The sequence below is a fragment of the Diachasma alloeum genome, unplaced genomic scaffold, assembly GCF_001412515.2.
Source record: "Diachasma alloeum isolate Michigan unplaced genomic scaffold, Dall2.0 Dall_scaffold_00256, whole genome shotgun sequence".
Classification (NCBI taxonomy): Eukaryota; Metazoa; Arthropoda; class Insecta; order Hymenoptera; family Braconidae; genus Diachasma; species Diachasma alloeum.
The window spans coordinates 1,907,778-1,925,812 of NW_021680401.1; the positions used below are offsets into that span (position 1 = coordinate 1,907,778).

The window sequence follows — 18,035 nt, forward strand, 5'->3', positions numbered from 1 at the left end:
CCCCTTCCCCCCCCCCCCCCGCCCCCCACTCCCTCTCAAATGTGGGGCGGGGGATGGGAAACAGGAGGGATGGAAATAAAGGGAATCCCCTCCATATTACACGTAGTCTTACCTCTACTGGGGCCAAGGCCGTTGGCAATTTATTTCCATAAAAAATGTTCTCTGTATCGAATGGATTAGTGTGATATAGGGGAGGTTGGGGTAAAACGGACACTTTTGACTTTTGTTAAAATGTTAATGAGGGGTGGAAATTTTGATGAAATTTAATAAATTTTTTTCAATATAAAGAACAGTTCAGTAGCGAAGTGGTACAACGGTACCCGGCAATTTTGATTATTGACCCGTTTTCAATGAATATCTCGAAATCTACGGGAGATAGCCGAATTTTTGTTATAACATTTTTTGTAGAGCCGATTGAGAGCTACAACAAATGTTATTACAGGAATTTCGCTATCTCCCTTAGATTCCGAAATATTCCTCAAAAACTCAACTGGGAGATAACGCGACTGAAACTGCTTCACCACTTCGCTACTGAATTCTTTCCTTTTGTGACGAGCCTACACTGAACTCAATTGATAAATTTGTTTCTGAGTTATGAATAATTTTAAAAAAGAGTAAAGTGTCCATTTTACCCCACCCTCCCCTACGTTTGGAGGATGGGAGAGGGGTAGAAATCTTCATTTGAAGATTTTTGGGGATTCCTCAGTGAGCAACTGTGGATGGAAGGGATTTATTTAATCAGATTTCGCTCTACATTCGCTTTTTGCCATCGTCCCACTTTGCCCCGTGTTCCACTTTGCTCCAATCTCCCCTAACAATTTATGGAATAATAACCCTTTGCTACAGTGATTCACACCCTTCACGAGTTCATGCGCAATACCCCATCCCCATCACGCGTGCAAGACGAAAACTCGGGAGTGGGTGAGCGAAAAGGTTCCATAAAACGAAGTAGGATTAAACCTTCGGATCAACCCAATGGAAAAATATATAAAAAATATATATAATATAGGTCATTTTAATATATTCTTCGAATATATGTATATAAGATTTATATATGAAACATCAATTTATATTTTATATAATGTTATATACAAAACTATTATTATATTTTACTGAAAAGAATTATTATTATTTCAAATAATTGATTTTTCAGTTTTTTAATTATTACATTTCATTATTATTACTATTATTGTTATTCTTATTATTACAAGTATATATGTATACTACTGTATATCGCCGCCGTTCTCCTAACGGCGAAATAATAATAATATTATAAGATATAAGATTTGTGTATGAAACATAAATTTATATTTTATATAAATCTTATATACATTCGACGAATATATTAAATTGGCCTATATTATACATATTTTTTATATATTTTTCATGGGGGTTGATCCGAAGGGTTAAACCTACTTCGTTTTTATGGAGGATTTTCCCAAAATAAAAGTATAAATTTATATATATTTCATATAGGGGAGCTTGGGGTAAAATGGACACTTAACTTTTTTAAAAATGTTAATGAGGGGTTGAAATGTTGATAAAATTTGATTTTTTTTTCAATACAAAGAAGAATTCTTTCCCTTTGTGACGAGCCTAAACTGAGCTCAATTGATAAATTTGTTTCTGAGTTATGAATAATTTTTGAAAAGTCTAAAGTGTCCATTTTACCCCACCCTCCCCTATATTTTACATAACTGTTATATATAAATCAAGCCAATTCCATATATAAAATATATAATTTTCAGAACATCTATTTTTCCGTATGAGAATTATTTTCACCGAACGTCGTATAATCAAAAGTGGTTAACAAGTCAGGTATTCAAAATGAATTGACAAATATCTCATCTTCATGGCGGTAAATTCAACACATTTGGTTCTCGGTAATTATTGTGTATTTCAATTATGTACGGGAATACGTTATGAAGGTTCACGCAATCGGTAAATTCGTGGACACGCGGTATGCAATGGAGGGGGTGGCGGGCGGCACGAGGTAGCGTACAACGACACGTCATTCACTACGTCATATTTGAAGCACGAATATCTCCGTAAATAAGGAAGCTACAGTTAGAAAAAATCGAAACTTCATGGATAGTTTAGTACATAGTCATTCTCAGCAGAGTTTCATCATTTGATTTTATGTTCTCGAAATCGCTGATTGCGAATCTAATAGCGGTTTGTGCGAAACGTGATTAATCGTGTTTATTCATAACATTTTAATTGTTTATAGCGTCATTACTCAAAAACGGTTGAAGTTACGGGAAAAAGTTTCGAACAAAAAATGTTCCTCGTCAAAAAATACATATATTTTCTGTTATAACTTTTCTTTCTATCTCTTATAGTTATCGAGATATCGCCTCTGAAAGCAGGCGACGAGTGCGCGCGGCCCGCGACGCACTCTGCGCACGCTACAGGGAAAACGGTTTGAGATAGAGAATAATAATTCAGATAAAAAATATTCGTTATGAAAAAGTACACAACTTTTGTGCTATAACATTTTTTCGTAAATCTCATGATTAACGGAATAATCTGATGCAAACGAGCCACCATAGCTCCAATTGGCCCTTCTCGTGATGAAAAACTGAAGTTATCGTATTCGCGTGCCTAAAACGTCCCTTTTCCACACATTGTGATGAAAAATATCGTTCGATACTCGAAAAGAGTTTCTCAAAAAACTCTTTTCCGCACTCGTTATGAAATATACTATTTTGACAGTTATGTTACTTTCAGCGAGTGGCCGAACTGTCTCTTTTTCGTTTAGAAGTAAACGAAAAGGCACTTTTCGACATGAGGTGAACGTAGCAGCAGTGTCAAAATAGTATATTTCGATAAAAGCGCGGAAAAGTGTTTTTCGTTCGTTGGAGGTTGGATCCTACGAGCCAAAAAACACTTTTTCCATGAGTATCGAACGATATTTTTCATCACAATTTGTGAAAACGGGGATTTCGCGCACGCGGAACGTGCGTAAAAATCCATTTTACGCCCAAGTGATGAAAATATATTATCATATATCAAGTGCGTAAAGTTATATTTTCCCTGCTCTATTTTTTAACACGTCTGCAGAGAAAATTTTGTATTTTGACTTCTGATGAGCGGGAGGAAAGTGAAAACTTTCCACCCTAGGGCGGGAAGTACTCACCTACGATTCCCGGAAAAAATACACCACGGAAAAAGTAGACCAAGGGAAATTTTCAAGCTGGATGGGTTTTAGCAAGTTTTGGGTGTCTGGGCTATTTTTTTTCTCATCTATTTTTTCCGCCTACCGAAATGTGCACTTTGCGCTCCCTGGGGCGAAAAAATTATATGAAGCTGAAACTAGCAGAATATTCGTCAGCGAGAAATTCAATTTAGGGGATATTTAGGTGTAGAGCAGTCAAATAATCATATATACAAATATTTTTAAGTAATATACAAACTCTTTCGCATTTAAAAAACATTTGTACACCCCTAGATTCACCTAAGACAAATCTTCTGCTGTCGAATCTTTCGCTAGTTTCAGCTTCATAAAAATTATTGCAACAAATACGCCCAATTCGACGAGAGGGAGTCGTTTTGCCCCAATTTTTTTCTATCCATTATGATTCTCGGAAAAAGGCAATTTCGAAAAACATTTCAACGATGCACTGCCCTTGGGGTGCACATGCGATAGGGGTATTGCGCATGGACTGTCCAGCAATAACTCACAATTGTGTAAACAATAGTTTCATTTCTAATTCTGCGGCGAGTTTTGTGCGGCTCATTGTCCTTGATATTTTCCTGATGATTTTCGGCCATGGGGATTTATAACTTTTCGGGTTTTCAGGTTAATGGTGGTTTCCTTGAGGGAGTGCACGTATTTGAACAAATGCTGATAACCGTTTTGTGATTGATTTATCGATAATATGCAAAAACTTAGAGGAACAGTGAAGAAAGAGAAATTTTAAAAATGCTGAAGCCAAATCATTCCATTTTCGATTCACTTATTGTCAATCCAAAAATATTTCTAAATGTATTTTAAGTCTCCAGAGACGAACATAATCGATAAAATAGCGATATGTGACTTTGGAAAAAAAGATTTTTCAATGAACTGCTCTATACCAGGATGTTTTGAATCGACCGACACAAAATTTTACACACAAGTGTGACCCAATAATACTAATTAGCAGCTAGAATCTCAGATGTTTATTTCAAGTCACGTAGTTTTCAAGATATTGAGGATAAAAGATTTTTTAAAAATTGCTGTATTTCGAAAACTAGTTGATCGATTCAGCTGAAATTGCGCCCAAAAGTGCTACAAAGTAATACCAATTATGTGACGAATTTTCAGATTTATAGCTTCTACTTTAGTCTTTTTTTTGTCAACATATATAAAAATTAAAATTCAAAAATTAATTAATTATTTTAAATTAATGAAAATAATGAATTTTTTATTTATTTAATTTAAATTTTCATTTTTTCTCGTGTTTAGATTTATAACGCAAGTTATTGCATTGATTCCAATAATTGATAAATTCGCGGCGAATTTTCCAAACCTCAGTCTGAATTCATTCTCAACTTTGAATTGTATTTTCTGTCGTCATAAAAATTCACCGAATATTTTGATTATTATTATTTTCCAGGCGATTTTCCCAAAACATTTCGATGGACTCATTCTCATTTTTGATACTGATACCCTGCTATCTTTCAGTTCGCCATCAATCGATTGATCATCGAAATGAAAAATAAATATTTACTCAGAAACATGTGTGTGAATACTGGAATTAAAGAGCAGAAGAGCAAATTCTTGAAAAAAGTTTGACAGTTGAAATAAATATACTCGCTTCTGCCTCCCCTATTTGTCTAATGCATAACTGGTCGAAGCAGGTTCGCTCGATGGAGAGCGGGAAAAACCTCTCCCGACTGCGTGCAAACACCTGGCAGTCTTGAGACCACCGGTTGTCGTTCAAAATATGCATTTGCATCTGTATTGAAATTATTCAACGAATATGAACCCCCCCAACTTCCATTGAAGCCCCTCCTGTTGCCTATTGAAACTTAAATTAAAAATTTGGGACAAAAAATTGATATGAAAAGAATCTAGATCCAAACGGAAAGTAAAATACAAAATACTCTCTTCATGGCGACCTTGTGAAGACGAAGGATTTCATTCTTCAATCAACATTCTCAATCTCTAGAATCAACAGGGAAAAAATAATTCAATAGAAGAACGAAAAGAAGTTGAGAAAATGAATGAGAAAATTTTCATAGAGACTTCCCTTGGACAGAGAAAACAAGTGGACATTTGAATTTTTTTTACAGATGAATGTAGTTATTGTTGCTAATAAATTAGCAACTTGATTGCTAATGCATTCTCTTTTTCAAAAATTATTATTTCACTATTGTCTTCTTATATTTTCTCGTGTCATTGTACTATCACCAATTTTGAAACACCTTAACTTTGAACGATTACAAAACTTCCTTTCGAAAGCAAAAATTCGTAAAAGCTCAATTTGTAATAATTTATGTGTTTACTTCGGTAATTAATATTTTATTTCGTGAAATAAGTTGAAAGGAACATTATATAATTTACCTTAATTATTTATTGGAATATTCCAAATGAGGAGGTCACAATATTCTAGTTCATTTTTGATACTTTTGTCCCAAATAAATTCTTATTTTGTATTGTTAATATTACGCTATCTCACTATAAAAATTTATATTCCTTAAATCTTAACGGGAGAAACTATTATGTGAATTGATAAATCAATATAATTTGCTCAATGCTTCCAAATACAATTCGGTAGCGAAGTGGTAAAACGGTATAAGTCAATTTTGACTATTGACCATTTTTCAATAAACAGCTCGGAATCTAAGGGAGATAGCGAAATTTTTGTTATAACCTTTTTCGTAGAGCCGATTGAGAGCTGCAACAAATGTAATGACAAAAATTTCGCTATCTCCGTTAGATTCGGAAATATTCCTCAAAAACTCAGCTGGGAGATGATTCGACTTAAACTGGTTTACCACTTCGCTACTGAATTAATTTTTCGACAATATAAAGAGTAATGAGTAAACTAACCGTGCACGGTAAAGGTCGGGAAGCAAGAGAGCAAGTTCAGTTGAGTAATTAGAGAAATTAATAAATTCTTTCACTCGTCCAGATCAATTGACGCGGGACATTCAAAGGACGATTGAGCCATTACAAATTCTTCAGGATTTGCAAATAAAAAAAATATTTTTTGTGTGTGTTTCAGGCAAATGTTCAGATGAAGTCTGTGATAAATTGAGTGAACGACTGCGGATCAGGAAGAACTAGATAAAACTGGAATTATCCATTGATTCAATTATTCTTCTATCAAATAAGAAAATGCTGATGCCAGGTGCCACGGGACTCAGCGCCGTTGGTGCAGGTCCAACTGGTCCAGAGGAGTTGGTATCTAGTCTTGGTGCACTTGCTGGTGTAACACCACAGCAGAAGGACACCACCTGGACGAAGTTGTTTGTCGGTGGATTACCTTATCACACAACTGATAAGAGTCTGAGGGAGCATTTCAATGTGTACGGGGACATCGAGGAGGCTGTTGTCATAACTGACAGACAGACTGGCAAAAGTAGGGGATATGGATTTGTAAGTGTGCAGTGGTTTATTTCTGCCCTTTTATTTCACACTCAACAGACCAATACTTTTTATTCTAATTTCTTTTATCCTACTTTTTCATTCGTCTTTGTGGATGGAAAGGATATTTTGCTTCTGATGGTTTTCATGCTTGGAGTTATTCAACTGCTTTGGGCTTTTGTTTCATTAGTGAAGTGGTGAATCGATTAATTACGCACAGATTTTTATCAGAGAAAAAAAGGTTTTGTGGGGATTTCTTGCAGTATTTGCTGTCGGGATTGTTTTCGGCCACTTCTTTAATGACTCGTGTTGGCTTTTTTGGACTGTAGAACGGTTTCCTTCAGACGCAGAGAAAAATAGTTTCCAGTTTCTAGAACCACGTTGCTGATTTTGACAAACCTAATTACTTAATTACAGGTTACTTAATTTCAGAAAGAAAATCCTACTTACGTCGAATGAAGACAAGTTCTTGAATGAAGAATGATTGAATTCTTAAATGAAAATTTACTGAGTAATAAAGGATTAATAGATATACGTAGATTAGTTATGGAAGAGGAAAAATCATGAATTCAAGAACGAGACTGATCATAATTTGGGAACTCAAAATGAGAATCAAAAATACTAGATTTACGAATCCTAACTTGCTTAAGGGGAAACGGAACCCCTGTGCTTATTAACTTTTAGAATTGTATTTCCTCCTGCAATTATTATTTTTTATTTTTGAAACTACTTCATTGACTCAACAATGCAATGATCCAGTCGATAAAGTAATTTCATTGATATAAAGTAATAATTGTAGGAGAAAACACAATTCTAAAAATTCATATAGACAGGAGTTCCATTTTCCCTCAACCCTAGATTGGTCACCCTATGAGGGAACCCCACCACGCGTCGTTTTTCTTTAATTAAAATTCACTGGCTAACCGAAAAAATAAAAAAAAAAATGACTTCGTCAATTGAAGTATCTAAAGAATTATAGTAGTTTATAGAACAACATATTTCTCAAAATTCCTAAAGAACACAAATTATTTCGAACAGATGATTTATTTTCTCCCATGTTAAAAGAAATTGCCCGTGACGCGACGTTTCCGGAAACTTGCTACTCGCACTCGGGCAGTGTAGAGTGAATTCGGCAACGCTGGAGCCTAAATAACGCGGCGGGGAATCCCCGCGGAGGTGACCAGAGTCGTAGGGTCGCGTTTAGTGACCAGACTAGGTTTAAGAAACCAAAAGTTATGAAATTTTAGAATCATTTTCATAGAATGAGAGGAAATGTGCCTTAATTCAAATACAATCATGCTAGATTGAAGTAAAAATCCCTGAGAATGAGAACTTCTTTCTCTCATTGCTAGACAAAATTCAATAGGTTTCCAGAAGTTTTAAAAAATGAACTATTCCTAGGAAATTCGAAACCTTTTTGTCTCTATGGAGTTGTGTTTTTGCCCAAGTTACCGATTTTGAGGAACCTAAGGTCCTCGTAGGTATTGTACTAAGAATAAGAAATCGATTAATTAAAAAAACCTACTCATCGTGAATGAGAGAAGGTCTTGAATCAAGAATGGTTCAATTCTCACATCAAGAATCACTGAGTAACGAAGGATTTATAGATATAAGTAGATTATTTCTGCAAGAGGAATACTCATCAATTCAAGAACGAGATTGATCGTAATTTCTGAACTCGAATATTCTTCATTCAGGAATTCCAAGTTTCTTATCTTAAGAAATCAAAAGTTATAAACTCCAGAATGAAGATTTTCTTAGAATGAGAGGAAATGTTTCGTAATTCAAATACAATTATGCTAGATTGAAGGAAAAATCCCTGCAAATTAGAATCGTTTTTTCTTATTTCCAGACAAAATTCCATTTGTTTCAAGAATTTCTTAAAATTCAACTGTTTCTAGGAAACTTTTTTTTCTCTGTGGAGTTGTGGTTTTGCTTTTCTATTTCAAATTTCAGATGTTGTGGTGTTCTTTTTGGAAAGCCGAGTTTGTTTGCGGGAATTATAATGGAAATTTACTTTACTCAAAAGGAAAAAAAGTGAATTTCCTTTGAAAACGAAATATTTCGGAATTTTTCTCGTTGCTATAAATTCTTTGTATCTGCAATGTTTCAGGTAATTATGGGAGACAGACCGGCGGCTGAGCGTGCCTGCAAGGATCCGAATCCAATAATAGATGGAAGAAAGGCTAATGTAAATCTGGCGATATTAGGAGCAAAACCAAGAGGCAATCTTCAAGCCAGTGAGTTAACTTTCATCGTTCACTTTTATCTGCCCATTTTTCTCGGCTATTTTCACATTATGCGTTCCCACGGAGCCTTGTGGCCCCTGAAACTTTTTTTTATAGCTATTTAGTTGAGAAAAATCGAAACATAATGAATTCCCTCACCGCCGAAATATCCGCTATTCCCACGAGCAGAAATATTAAGGAAAAAAACCTGATGTGCTACTCCTCCTATCGCTGTTTACAACCTGGAACTATCGGTATGATAACACAGTAACACAGTGACAATGGTGTTGTGCGAAGTCGACAAAATACACATCTAAATTTTGAAACTCAAATATTCGAGAATAATTTCAAAGTAAAGTCAGTATAGCTAAATAGGGGAAAGGTAGGATCGATTGTTCTTTATGAATTTTTTATACTCCTTATTGAAATGCAAGGAGCTTCGTCAATTATAATAACCCCGACGTGTCGGGAACACGGAAAATATTAAAGACTAAAAATTTATTATTTTATTAATTTATGATCATTGAAGAGTGGAGAAAAAAAATTGCTCGACTCATATTGAACTTTTTGTTCTTACGCTTATTGTTGAACGAATAATGCACGAGATTTGGAAGTTTATAAAAATGATTTCAAAGACCTTTTACACGCACGACAAAGAAAATCGGTCAAAAATTGTGGTGAAAGTGAAGCAAAAACTTTTGGTTTATCTCAAGAATTGGTTCAATTTATTAAAGTTTTTTTTTGTATTTTTCAACAAAAATTTGCCCGCGAAGAATTATGTTACAAAAGGGATTTCTCATATTTTTTTCATCGCGTCATTTTCGTTTAAAGTGGTATAAACATAACTTAAATTTTGAAAATAGAACTCTGAAATAAATTCTAAACTCTACAGACGGTTATATGTAATGGTTATTTAAATGAATTTATACTTCTGCAGGTTTAAAAACAGAGGTGATCAAGTCCTAGGGTTAACAACAATCAAATGTTGTCCTCAAAAGGCGAATCATTCTCTCGAGGCAAATTCAAGTGAAACCATTTTTTTCGGTCATTTTTAATTTGTCTTTTTGTGAGTTCAAACAAGACTTGTTTGAGAACCTGTTCATTCTCCTCTCAGTGTTAGGTGATGAATCTATCACGTTCTATTGTAACTTTTACGATTTCCCCACTGAACTCTATCTTGTTCCAAGTTCTCGTTGTTGAACGTGAGCCAAAGAATGACGGGAATTGTCGTTCCACATAATTTTCAACTCCTCATCGATTCGTTAATTACCAACAGCTCATAACTGTCGAATTTTGAAACACTAGGCTCACCTTGAACAGCCGTATCTAAAAAATTATCCTTTTAGCACAGAATTAACAGACAATAAAGGGTGTAATGACGTACTTGCAGTCCCCTGAGCCATCTCGAATGTCCTCCTGAGACAAAATTCGTATCATTCCCGAATGCGTATGTAAATAGATGGGATCAATGCCAAAATATTTTCAGCGCTGTTCGGCCTTCCTAGTCTAAAATAATTGCACTGAGAAATTTGTAGACGGTGAATTGTTAGTTTTTTTGTCTATCGGATATTTACGATCTTGGTGATTGCTTTAACAAAACGGCATTGCCACGTTGTTGGCTGTATTTCATGGCAAACAAAAGCTGAAGGACAGAACTTTAAACATTTCACGCGAGTAAAATCAACTATCTATCTCATACGAAAATAATCGTTGATTTTTACATCATTGATCGTGTTTTTGTCTTTGTGAGATGCATAATTGAAAGAAATTATCTACAAAGACTAATTAACGAACGAGGGGAATAGAAAGTGAATAGCAGTATTTTTGTGGGAATTGTAAACAATATTTTATGGCCATGGGGGAATCAATAAATTTTATCGATACAAGGGATCAGAGTTGACTCATCGGGCAATCGTTAGTGCGTACTGCAAACACTTTCCACGCATTTCATTTACACAACTCGAAACCACCATTAAAATATGTATTTTTAGGTTAAAGGTGACATATTGTGAGCATCGAAAGTTTCGTTTTTTGCTTTCGAATGAAAGCATTCTATTCGTCAAATTCGAAATTTAGAATTTTATGTCGCGCCGTGCAATAACTCGAGTTTATCGCACGCAGCGTTTCGCGCAGCCTGCTCAAAACTCGACTTCTGCACGACTTGACATAAAATATTTTTCATCACGCTGTGACGAAAAGTGAACTTTTTTGTGATGAAAAATGTGAACACATTGTGATGAAAAATATTGTTCGTAACTCATGAAAAAATGTTTTTTAGCCCGTGGGATTATATCACGAGCCGAAGGCCTTCGGCTCGTGATATAAACCTCCCATTCGCCAAAAAACACTTTTTTGCACTCGTTACGAAATATACTAATAGAGCGCTCGGTAATAAATTTCGTTTTCAACAAATGTGTGTACAGACCTCGTCTTCGGCTCGGCCTGTAAACTACACATTCATTGAAAACGAAATTTGTGCTCTTGTACTCTAATGTACTATTTTGTCATAACGGCCGTAAGGCAGCGCTTCACGGACGCTACACTGAGAGAAAAATATAATTCTTCTGACTATATTCCATCACCGTCGAATTATAGTCAAAAAGTCCTCAACAATGTTTCATGGGTTACGGTAACTATGGCCGGAGAAGTAATTACTACGATGGAATGTAGTCATTGCAACTATTTTATAGTTCTCCTCACGATTTGTCGTGGTTACTTTTGAACTTTGGTTAGTTTAACTGTATTTTGATTTGCAAAAATTACGCTTGTGAAGTTACTATAATGTTATGTGCCGCATACCAAAAAAATCGTATCGTTCACCAAAATGCCTCAACTATTTTCTTATTGTAAATCGAACTTCAGATTTTTCTCTCAGTGTACGCGATCGTTAATCGGTGTTTTCAGCCGTTATGAGAACAAATATTGTTCCTCACACGGCATAAAAAAACTTTTCTAGCTCATATGATTGCGACCCAGTAAAAAATCCGGTGTGGACTTCTTGGGACACCGTTCAGTGTTGAATTAACACCAGATTTTACGCGCGATGTCCTATGGCGCGGTGTTATTTTAACACCGCAACTGCACACCAAAAAAGGTCTGGACTCATTGGGACACCGATCGGTGTCAATTTAACACCAAATTTTTGACAGTGAACGCCCGCCTTCGGCTGGGGCTGCAAACTCATATTCGCCAGGAAAGTTTTCTTCTGCCTAATGACGAAGTATACTATTTGGTGTCAGGATAACTAATTTTGGTCTGAGAAGTTCGAATATGTATTTGTGTGTGCATGTGACGGATCGTTTTTTGACGATAACTGAAAAAATAATTGTCTCAATGAATCCAATTGTGATTTAAAATATTGTTCGCAACGCCATCTTCACCGAGTTCGATCATGAGCAGGGATGACCATCAATCTTCCGATTCTTCAATATTAAAAGAATTTCCGACTTACATTGATCAAGGTTTAATATACTAATATCGAAATTTAAAAATAGTAAAATACATGATAATCTAAATTTCGAATTGATGATGAATTAAATATTTAAAAATACGGAACTATAGATTTTCTAATAACCCTCGATCACTCGCTCAATGAGCGCGGCGACACTTCAGTGTTACCTTTCATTACATATTCAAACTCAAAGTTCTCATGTTTTTATGAAAATTCGTTCTATACACCGTACACGGCCAGGAGTTTCAGAATAAAAATTTGAAAATATAATTACTTATGGTATTTTTGGAGGATATTTTCATTGATAGGGCTTCTAGACACTTCAAAATGAGATATCAAATTTTTTCAAATTTTGTTGAAGCTTTACTGCAGTGTCATTTAAAAAAATTTAAAAAGTGCGGAGTGTTAGTGATGATGACTTAAATATTTAAAAATATGGAACTATAGATTTTCTAATAACACTCGATCACTCGCTCAATGAGCGCGGCGACACTTCAGTGTTACCTTTCATTTATATATTCAAACCCAGAGTTCTCATGTTTTTATGAAAATTTGTCCTCTACACCGTACACAGCCCGGAGTTTCAGAATAAAAATTTGAAAATATAATTACTTATGATATTTTTGGCGGATATTTTCATTGATAGGGCTTCTAGACACTTCAAAATGAGATATCAAATTTTTTCAAATTTTTTTGAAGCTTTACTGCAGTGTCATTTAAAAAAATTTAAAAAGTGCGGAGTGTTAGTGATGATGACTTAAATATTTAAAAATATGGAACTATAGATTTTCTAATAACACTCGATCACTCGCTCAATGAGCGCGGCGACACTTCAGTGTTACCTTTCATTACATATTCAAACTCAAAGTTCTCATGTTTTTATGAAAATTCGTTCTATACACCGTACACGGCCAGGAGTTTCAGAATAAAAATTTGAAAATATAATTACTTATGGTATTTTTGGAGGATATTTTCATTGATAGGGCTTCTAGACACTTCAAAATGAGATATCAAATTTTTTTGCGGCTTTACTGCAGTGTCATTTAAAAAAATTAAAAAAGTGCGGTGCGACGCTCATAGCGCGATCAACGGAGTGTTAGAAAACGCATCCGTGGTAGATTGATAAATTCCGAATACTGTGAATTTTTTGTAAAATTTTGTAGTACCTAATTTCTGCCATATTCAAACAAATAATTTCTTATTTGCTTCGAATAATTATTGCTGCCTTCATCAACAACATATGAGGATAGAAAAATCCAATAACTTATGAGAATGCAATAACATTGCTAATTTATTATCAAAAATGCATTGATTATGTCGTGACGGAGGCAATTTCCCACTTGTTTTTCTCGTTTAATTCATAATTTTGTTTTTCAGCTTTTCCATTCGCAGCTGGAATTCGAGCTGGATACCCCACAGTCCTCCCCGGCCAGTATGGGTAAGTGTCTTTACCAATTAATTATTAGATTGTTGTTCGAAATTCGAAATTTCGCGATAGAAAATTCCTAGTCACGTGAAATGAAAAGATAACTCATTATGTGGTTGAGATTAGCGTTAAAGCCAAGAAAATTTCCGTTGGAAATTATTACGATTGAATTGTATTTCTCGCGAAATTTTCACTTTTCTTTTCATTTCACATGACTCATTAAATAGAAAACCCACCGGAACGAAACACATGGGATTTGGTAAACAATCGGTAACGTCGAAATATCAATAAATCAAAATAGACTAGAAGTGCGTGGTTTTTTCATTCTTCATTTTTTTTTTTATGAAAGAATATTCATTCACGAAAATTTCAAAATTAAAACAAAAAAAAACAGCAAAATGTGTTTACAGCAAATTGAAAATGATATTTCAGCATCTCGGTGAACTTGCGAGAAGGCACATCGAGGAGTGAGAGGGAATGGGGTTGATGGAGAAGGAAGGAGAAAGAAAAGAACAAAATATTGAGAATGAAAAGACAAAAGACAAAACGAGAAAAAAATAGATAATTGAACGATATATGCGGGGGATAGGGAGGGATCCTCGAGAAACCCGAAAATTCATGAGTACATATTCAAGCATTACTATTCAGTATTTTTAATAATACACGTAATTTTTTTTTTTTGAATTTTCTTTGCGAGGATGATCGAATTTTGTTGGGGTGTGGTTTTTTTAATTCTACGTTTTTTTGGTCTTTTTAATTTAATTACGTGAGGATTGGTTGACTTTGTTGAGAGATTTTTTGACACTTGTTTGTTTACCGATGTTTTTTTTTCTCTCTGGTTTTTTCATTTTGGTTTTTATTTTATTTTAAGTTTTGGTCTCTACTATTCACACTATTTTTTTTCTTTTATCATTGGAATAGATTTTTTTTAATCAGTCGTTGGAGTAGTGGTTATAATTCATTGATTAATATCGTTGACATGAGAAATAATCAATTAATGGTTTTTATCATCTTTCACTTACTTTCACGATTCATTTTTTCTTCACTATTTTTCGTGTTTTTTTTTTGGTTATTCGTTTTATGATCGTGACGAATGGAAACCATTTAATCAACGAATTTTTTGGAATTTACCTTTAGTTTTTATTCATCAGCAATTACATATTTCTGTTCGAGATTGATTGTTTTTGTTTGTGAAGAATGGTTGAAGATAATTTTGGAATTGTTATTCTGTAACAAAATCATGAATAAAATGAGATTAATCCGCGAAGTCCAGGCGGATGAATTTAGTAGCGAAGCGGTAAAACGGTTCAAGTCGATTTTCACTATTCGCCAGTTTTCGATGAATATCTCAGAATCTGAGAGAGATATCAAAATTTTTAACATGACCTTTTCTATAGCATTCAGTTTGCTCTACAAAAAAGCTCATTACAAAAATTTCGTTATCTCCCTTAGATTTGAAGATATTCCTCAAAAACTCAGGTGAGAGCCAAATCGACTTGAATCGTTTTCGATGAATATCTCAGAATCTAAGAGAGATATCAAAATTTTTAACATGACTTTTTCTATAGCATTCAGTTTGCTCTACAAAAAAGGTCATTACAAAAATTTCGTTATCTCCCTTAGACTTGAAGATATTCCGCAAAAACTCAGGTGAAAGCTAAATCGACTTAAGCCTTTTTACCGCTTTGCTACTGAATTTGCAGGAAAATTACCAAACATGTCAAGTAATCGTGGAGCGAACTCAATTTTCAGAACTTTTTCACTCTCTATCGGCAAAAAGAGCGAGAAAAATAGTGAATTTTTCTCTCTCTATAGTGGATTGAGTGAGAAATGTAAAGAAAATTTTTTAACTGATAAAATTTTTGACGAAAAACTTTTCTTCAAATGTTTATCCGGATGTGCATCAACCATTGTTCATTAATCAACAACAAATACCATAAAAAATAACTCTCCGAGTAGTTAAAAAATTTCAACTCCTAACACAATATTCAATTGAGAAATTTCCCCTAAGAACCTTCCCGATGAAACGAAAAATGTGATAAATAATAGAGATGTTAGCATTAGGCCTCGTTTTGTGGGTGAAATTATTCCACCCGAAGGGTTTCGAAATGTCAATCGATAGGAGCTCTCTCTTTCTTTCTCTCTAACTAACAAATGAATAAAATATATGAGACACGAGTTACGATGATTATTCAATTACGAAAATTTATGATGAAAAATATTGAATATTAACTCTCTTGCGTGTGTGGTGAGAGCTTACACTACACTTTTGGTGTCGCTATTGGTGTGATTGTGTTGTTGTGTATTGCTGTTGTGGTTTTCCTTCACTATTTTTCCGTACAAGTTTTTTTTTCTAATTGTTTATTTTTTTGGGTGTTGTACGTGGATTTGAGAAACAGAAATTTGTTTTCTATTTTTTTTCTTAATTATTTAACCAACGCGGCAGGCGCGGCAGGCGATTAATCAGTTGATTGATTGATTCTAGTAAATAATTGAATTTTTATGGACGAGTTCGAGGCGACATTTTTTTTTTGGATAGGAGGACAGTTTCCATTCATTTCGATAATATTATCATAATATTTCTAATTCTATTTTTCTTATATCATGATTATGACTATTTTAAAATATTATTGACGAATTTTTAATATTCACTTGAAACAATAGTCAATACGTAGTGAAATGAAATTATCTAATTGCTTCACTTCACTTTGCGTTTGTTTCTAGTGCGTGGAGAACTCGAAAAATTCCCGGTGAATTTTGATCATTGAAAAATAGATGAATCAGTTGATTGATTGATTCAAATAAATAATTGATTTTTTATGGACGAGTTCGAGGCGACATTTTTTTTGGATAGAAGGACCGTTTTGATTCATTTCGATAATATTATCATAATATTTATAATTCTATTTTTCTTATCATATCATGATTGCGAATACTTTAAAATATTATTGATGAATTTTTTATATTCACTTGAAACAATAGTCAATACGTGATGAAATGGAATTATCTGGTTGCTTCACTTCAGTGGAGAACTCAAAGAATTTATCTGTTGACACAATTCAGAGTGACAGTCAACAAATAAATAATAACTTGCACTTTTCGTAATTACGAAGAGTGGGTGCACAAATTGATTATAGAGTAGGGAAATCGAGTGAGAGAATTCTGAGTAAAGGGAAATTTCATAGCCATTAAACGATCATAAATGAATGAATAGGTTTTCTGAAGGATTGATCGATTCTACTTTGCGAACGAATGAATAAAGTGTTGGTCGATGGTCACCCATAATGATTCTCTTCACTTGAAACGTTTCATTTTCGATAATTTTTTTTTAACGATTTCACGGGTTTCTTATTCGAAAGTGAGAGATATTTTCGAAATACCTCTCACTATGTATTTTTATTTTTATATTTTTCTATGAAAGTAGACGCAGTTCAGAAGACGAAAATAGATCCTCGTGCAGTGCTTCAAGAAAGTAATAAATTCTCAATTAGCAAATATTTTTCCTTCCGCGTTTCAATCTACTATTTGATCCTCTCAACTCGCTCAAACTGTAGACAAATATCACCCAAATTTTACTTCAATCATTTGATCCTACATAACTTTTTGTTTAACAATTTCCAAAGTTTTTTATTCGAAAGTGAGAGAAATTTCAAACTACCATTTTTTTCATGAAAGTAAATCATTCATTCAATTTTTAATATTTTTTTAAAACAATTTCTAAAGTTCTTCATTCGAAGGTCACGAGAATTTTCAAAACCCAATTTTCTTCATAAAAATAGGAGGAATTTAGAAGAGCGAAATAGATCTCCGTACAATTCTTCAAGAAAGTAATAAATTCTCGATTAGCGAATATTTTTCCTTCCGCGTTTCAATCTACTATTTGATCCTCTCAACTCGCTCAAACTGTAGACAAATATCACCCAAATTTTACTTCAATCATTTGATCCTACATAACTTTTTGTTTAACAATTTCCAAAGTTTTTTATTCGAAAGTGAGAGAAATTTCAAACTACCATTTTTTTCATGAAAGTAAATCATTCATTCAGATTCTAATAATTTTTTAAAATAATTTCTAAAGTTCTTCACTCGAAGGTCACGAGAATTTTCAAAAAACAATTTTCTTCATAAAAATAGGAGGAATTGAGAAGAGCGAAATAGATCTCCATACAATTCTTCGAGAAAGTAATAAATTCTCAATTAGCGAATATTTTTCCTTCCGCGTTTCAATCTAGCCCTTTGATCCTCTAGGCTCGCTCAAACTGCAGACAAATAAATCACCCAAATTAAAAAAAAAATCCAAGCTATTCAGTCTCGTCATTTGAAGCGAGAAAAAACGTACTAGCATACAGTGTCGCA

The 18,035-nt window shown here is 34.0% G+C and overlaps 1 protein-coding gene across 2 annotated transcripts in view; it reads left to right on the forward strand.

Moving 5' to 3' along the window:
- Positions 1 to 18,035, forward strand: part of LOC107037618 (RNA-binding protein 24-B) — a 35,810-nt gene that overhangs the window by 4,908 nt on the left and 12,867 nt on the right. For both annotated transcript variants that reach the window (XM_015256254.1, XM_015256255.1), the window contains exons 2-4: positions 6,213 to 6,586; positions 8,688 to 8,814; positions 13,631 to 13,691. In XM_015256254.1, the coding sequence (XP_015111740.1) occupies positions 6,326 to 6,586; positions 8,688 to 8,814; positions 13,631 to 13,691 (449 nt within the window). In that variant the 5' untranslated portion in view covers positions 6,213 to 6,325. The remainder of the gene's footprint in view (positions 1 to 6,212; positions 6,587 to 8,687; positions 8,815 to 13,630; positions 13,692 to 18,035) is intronic.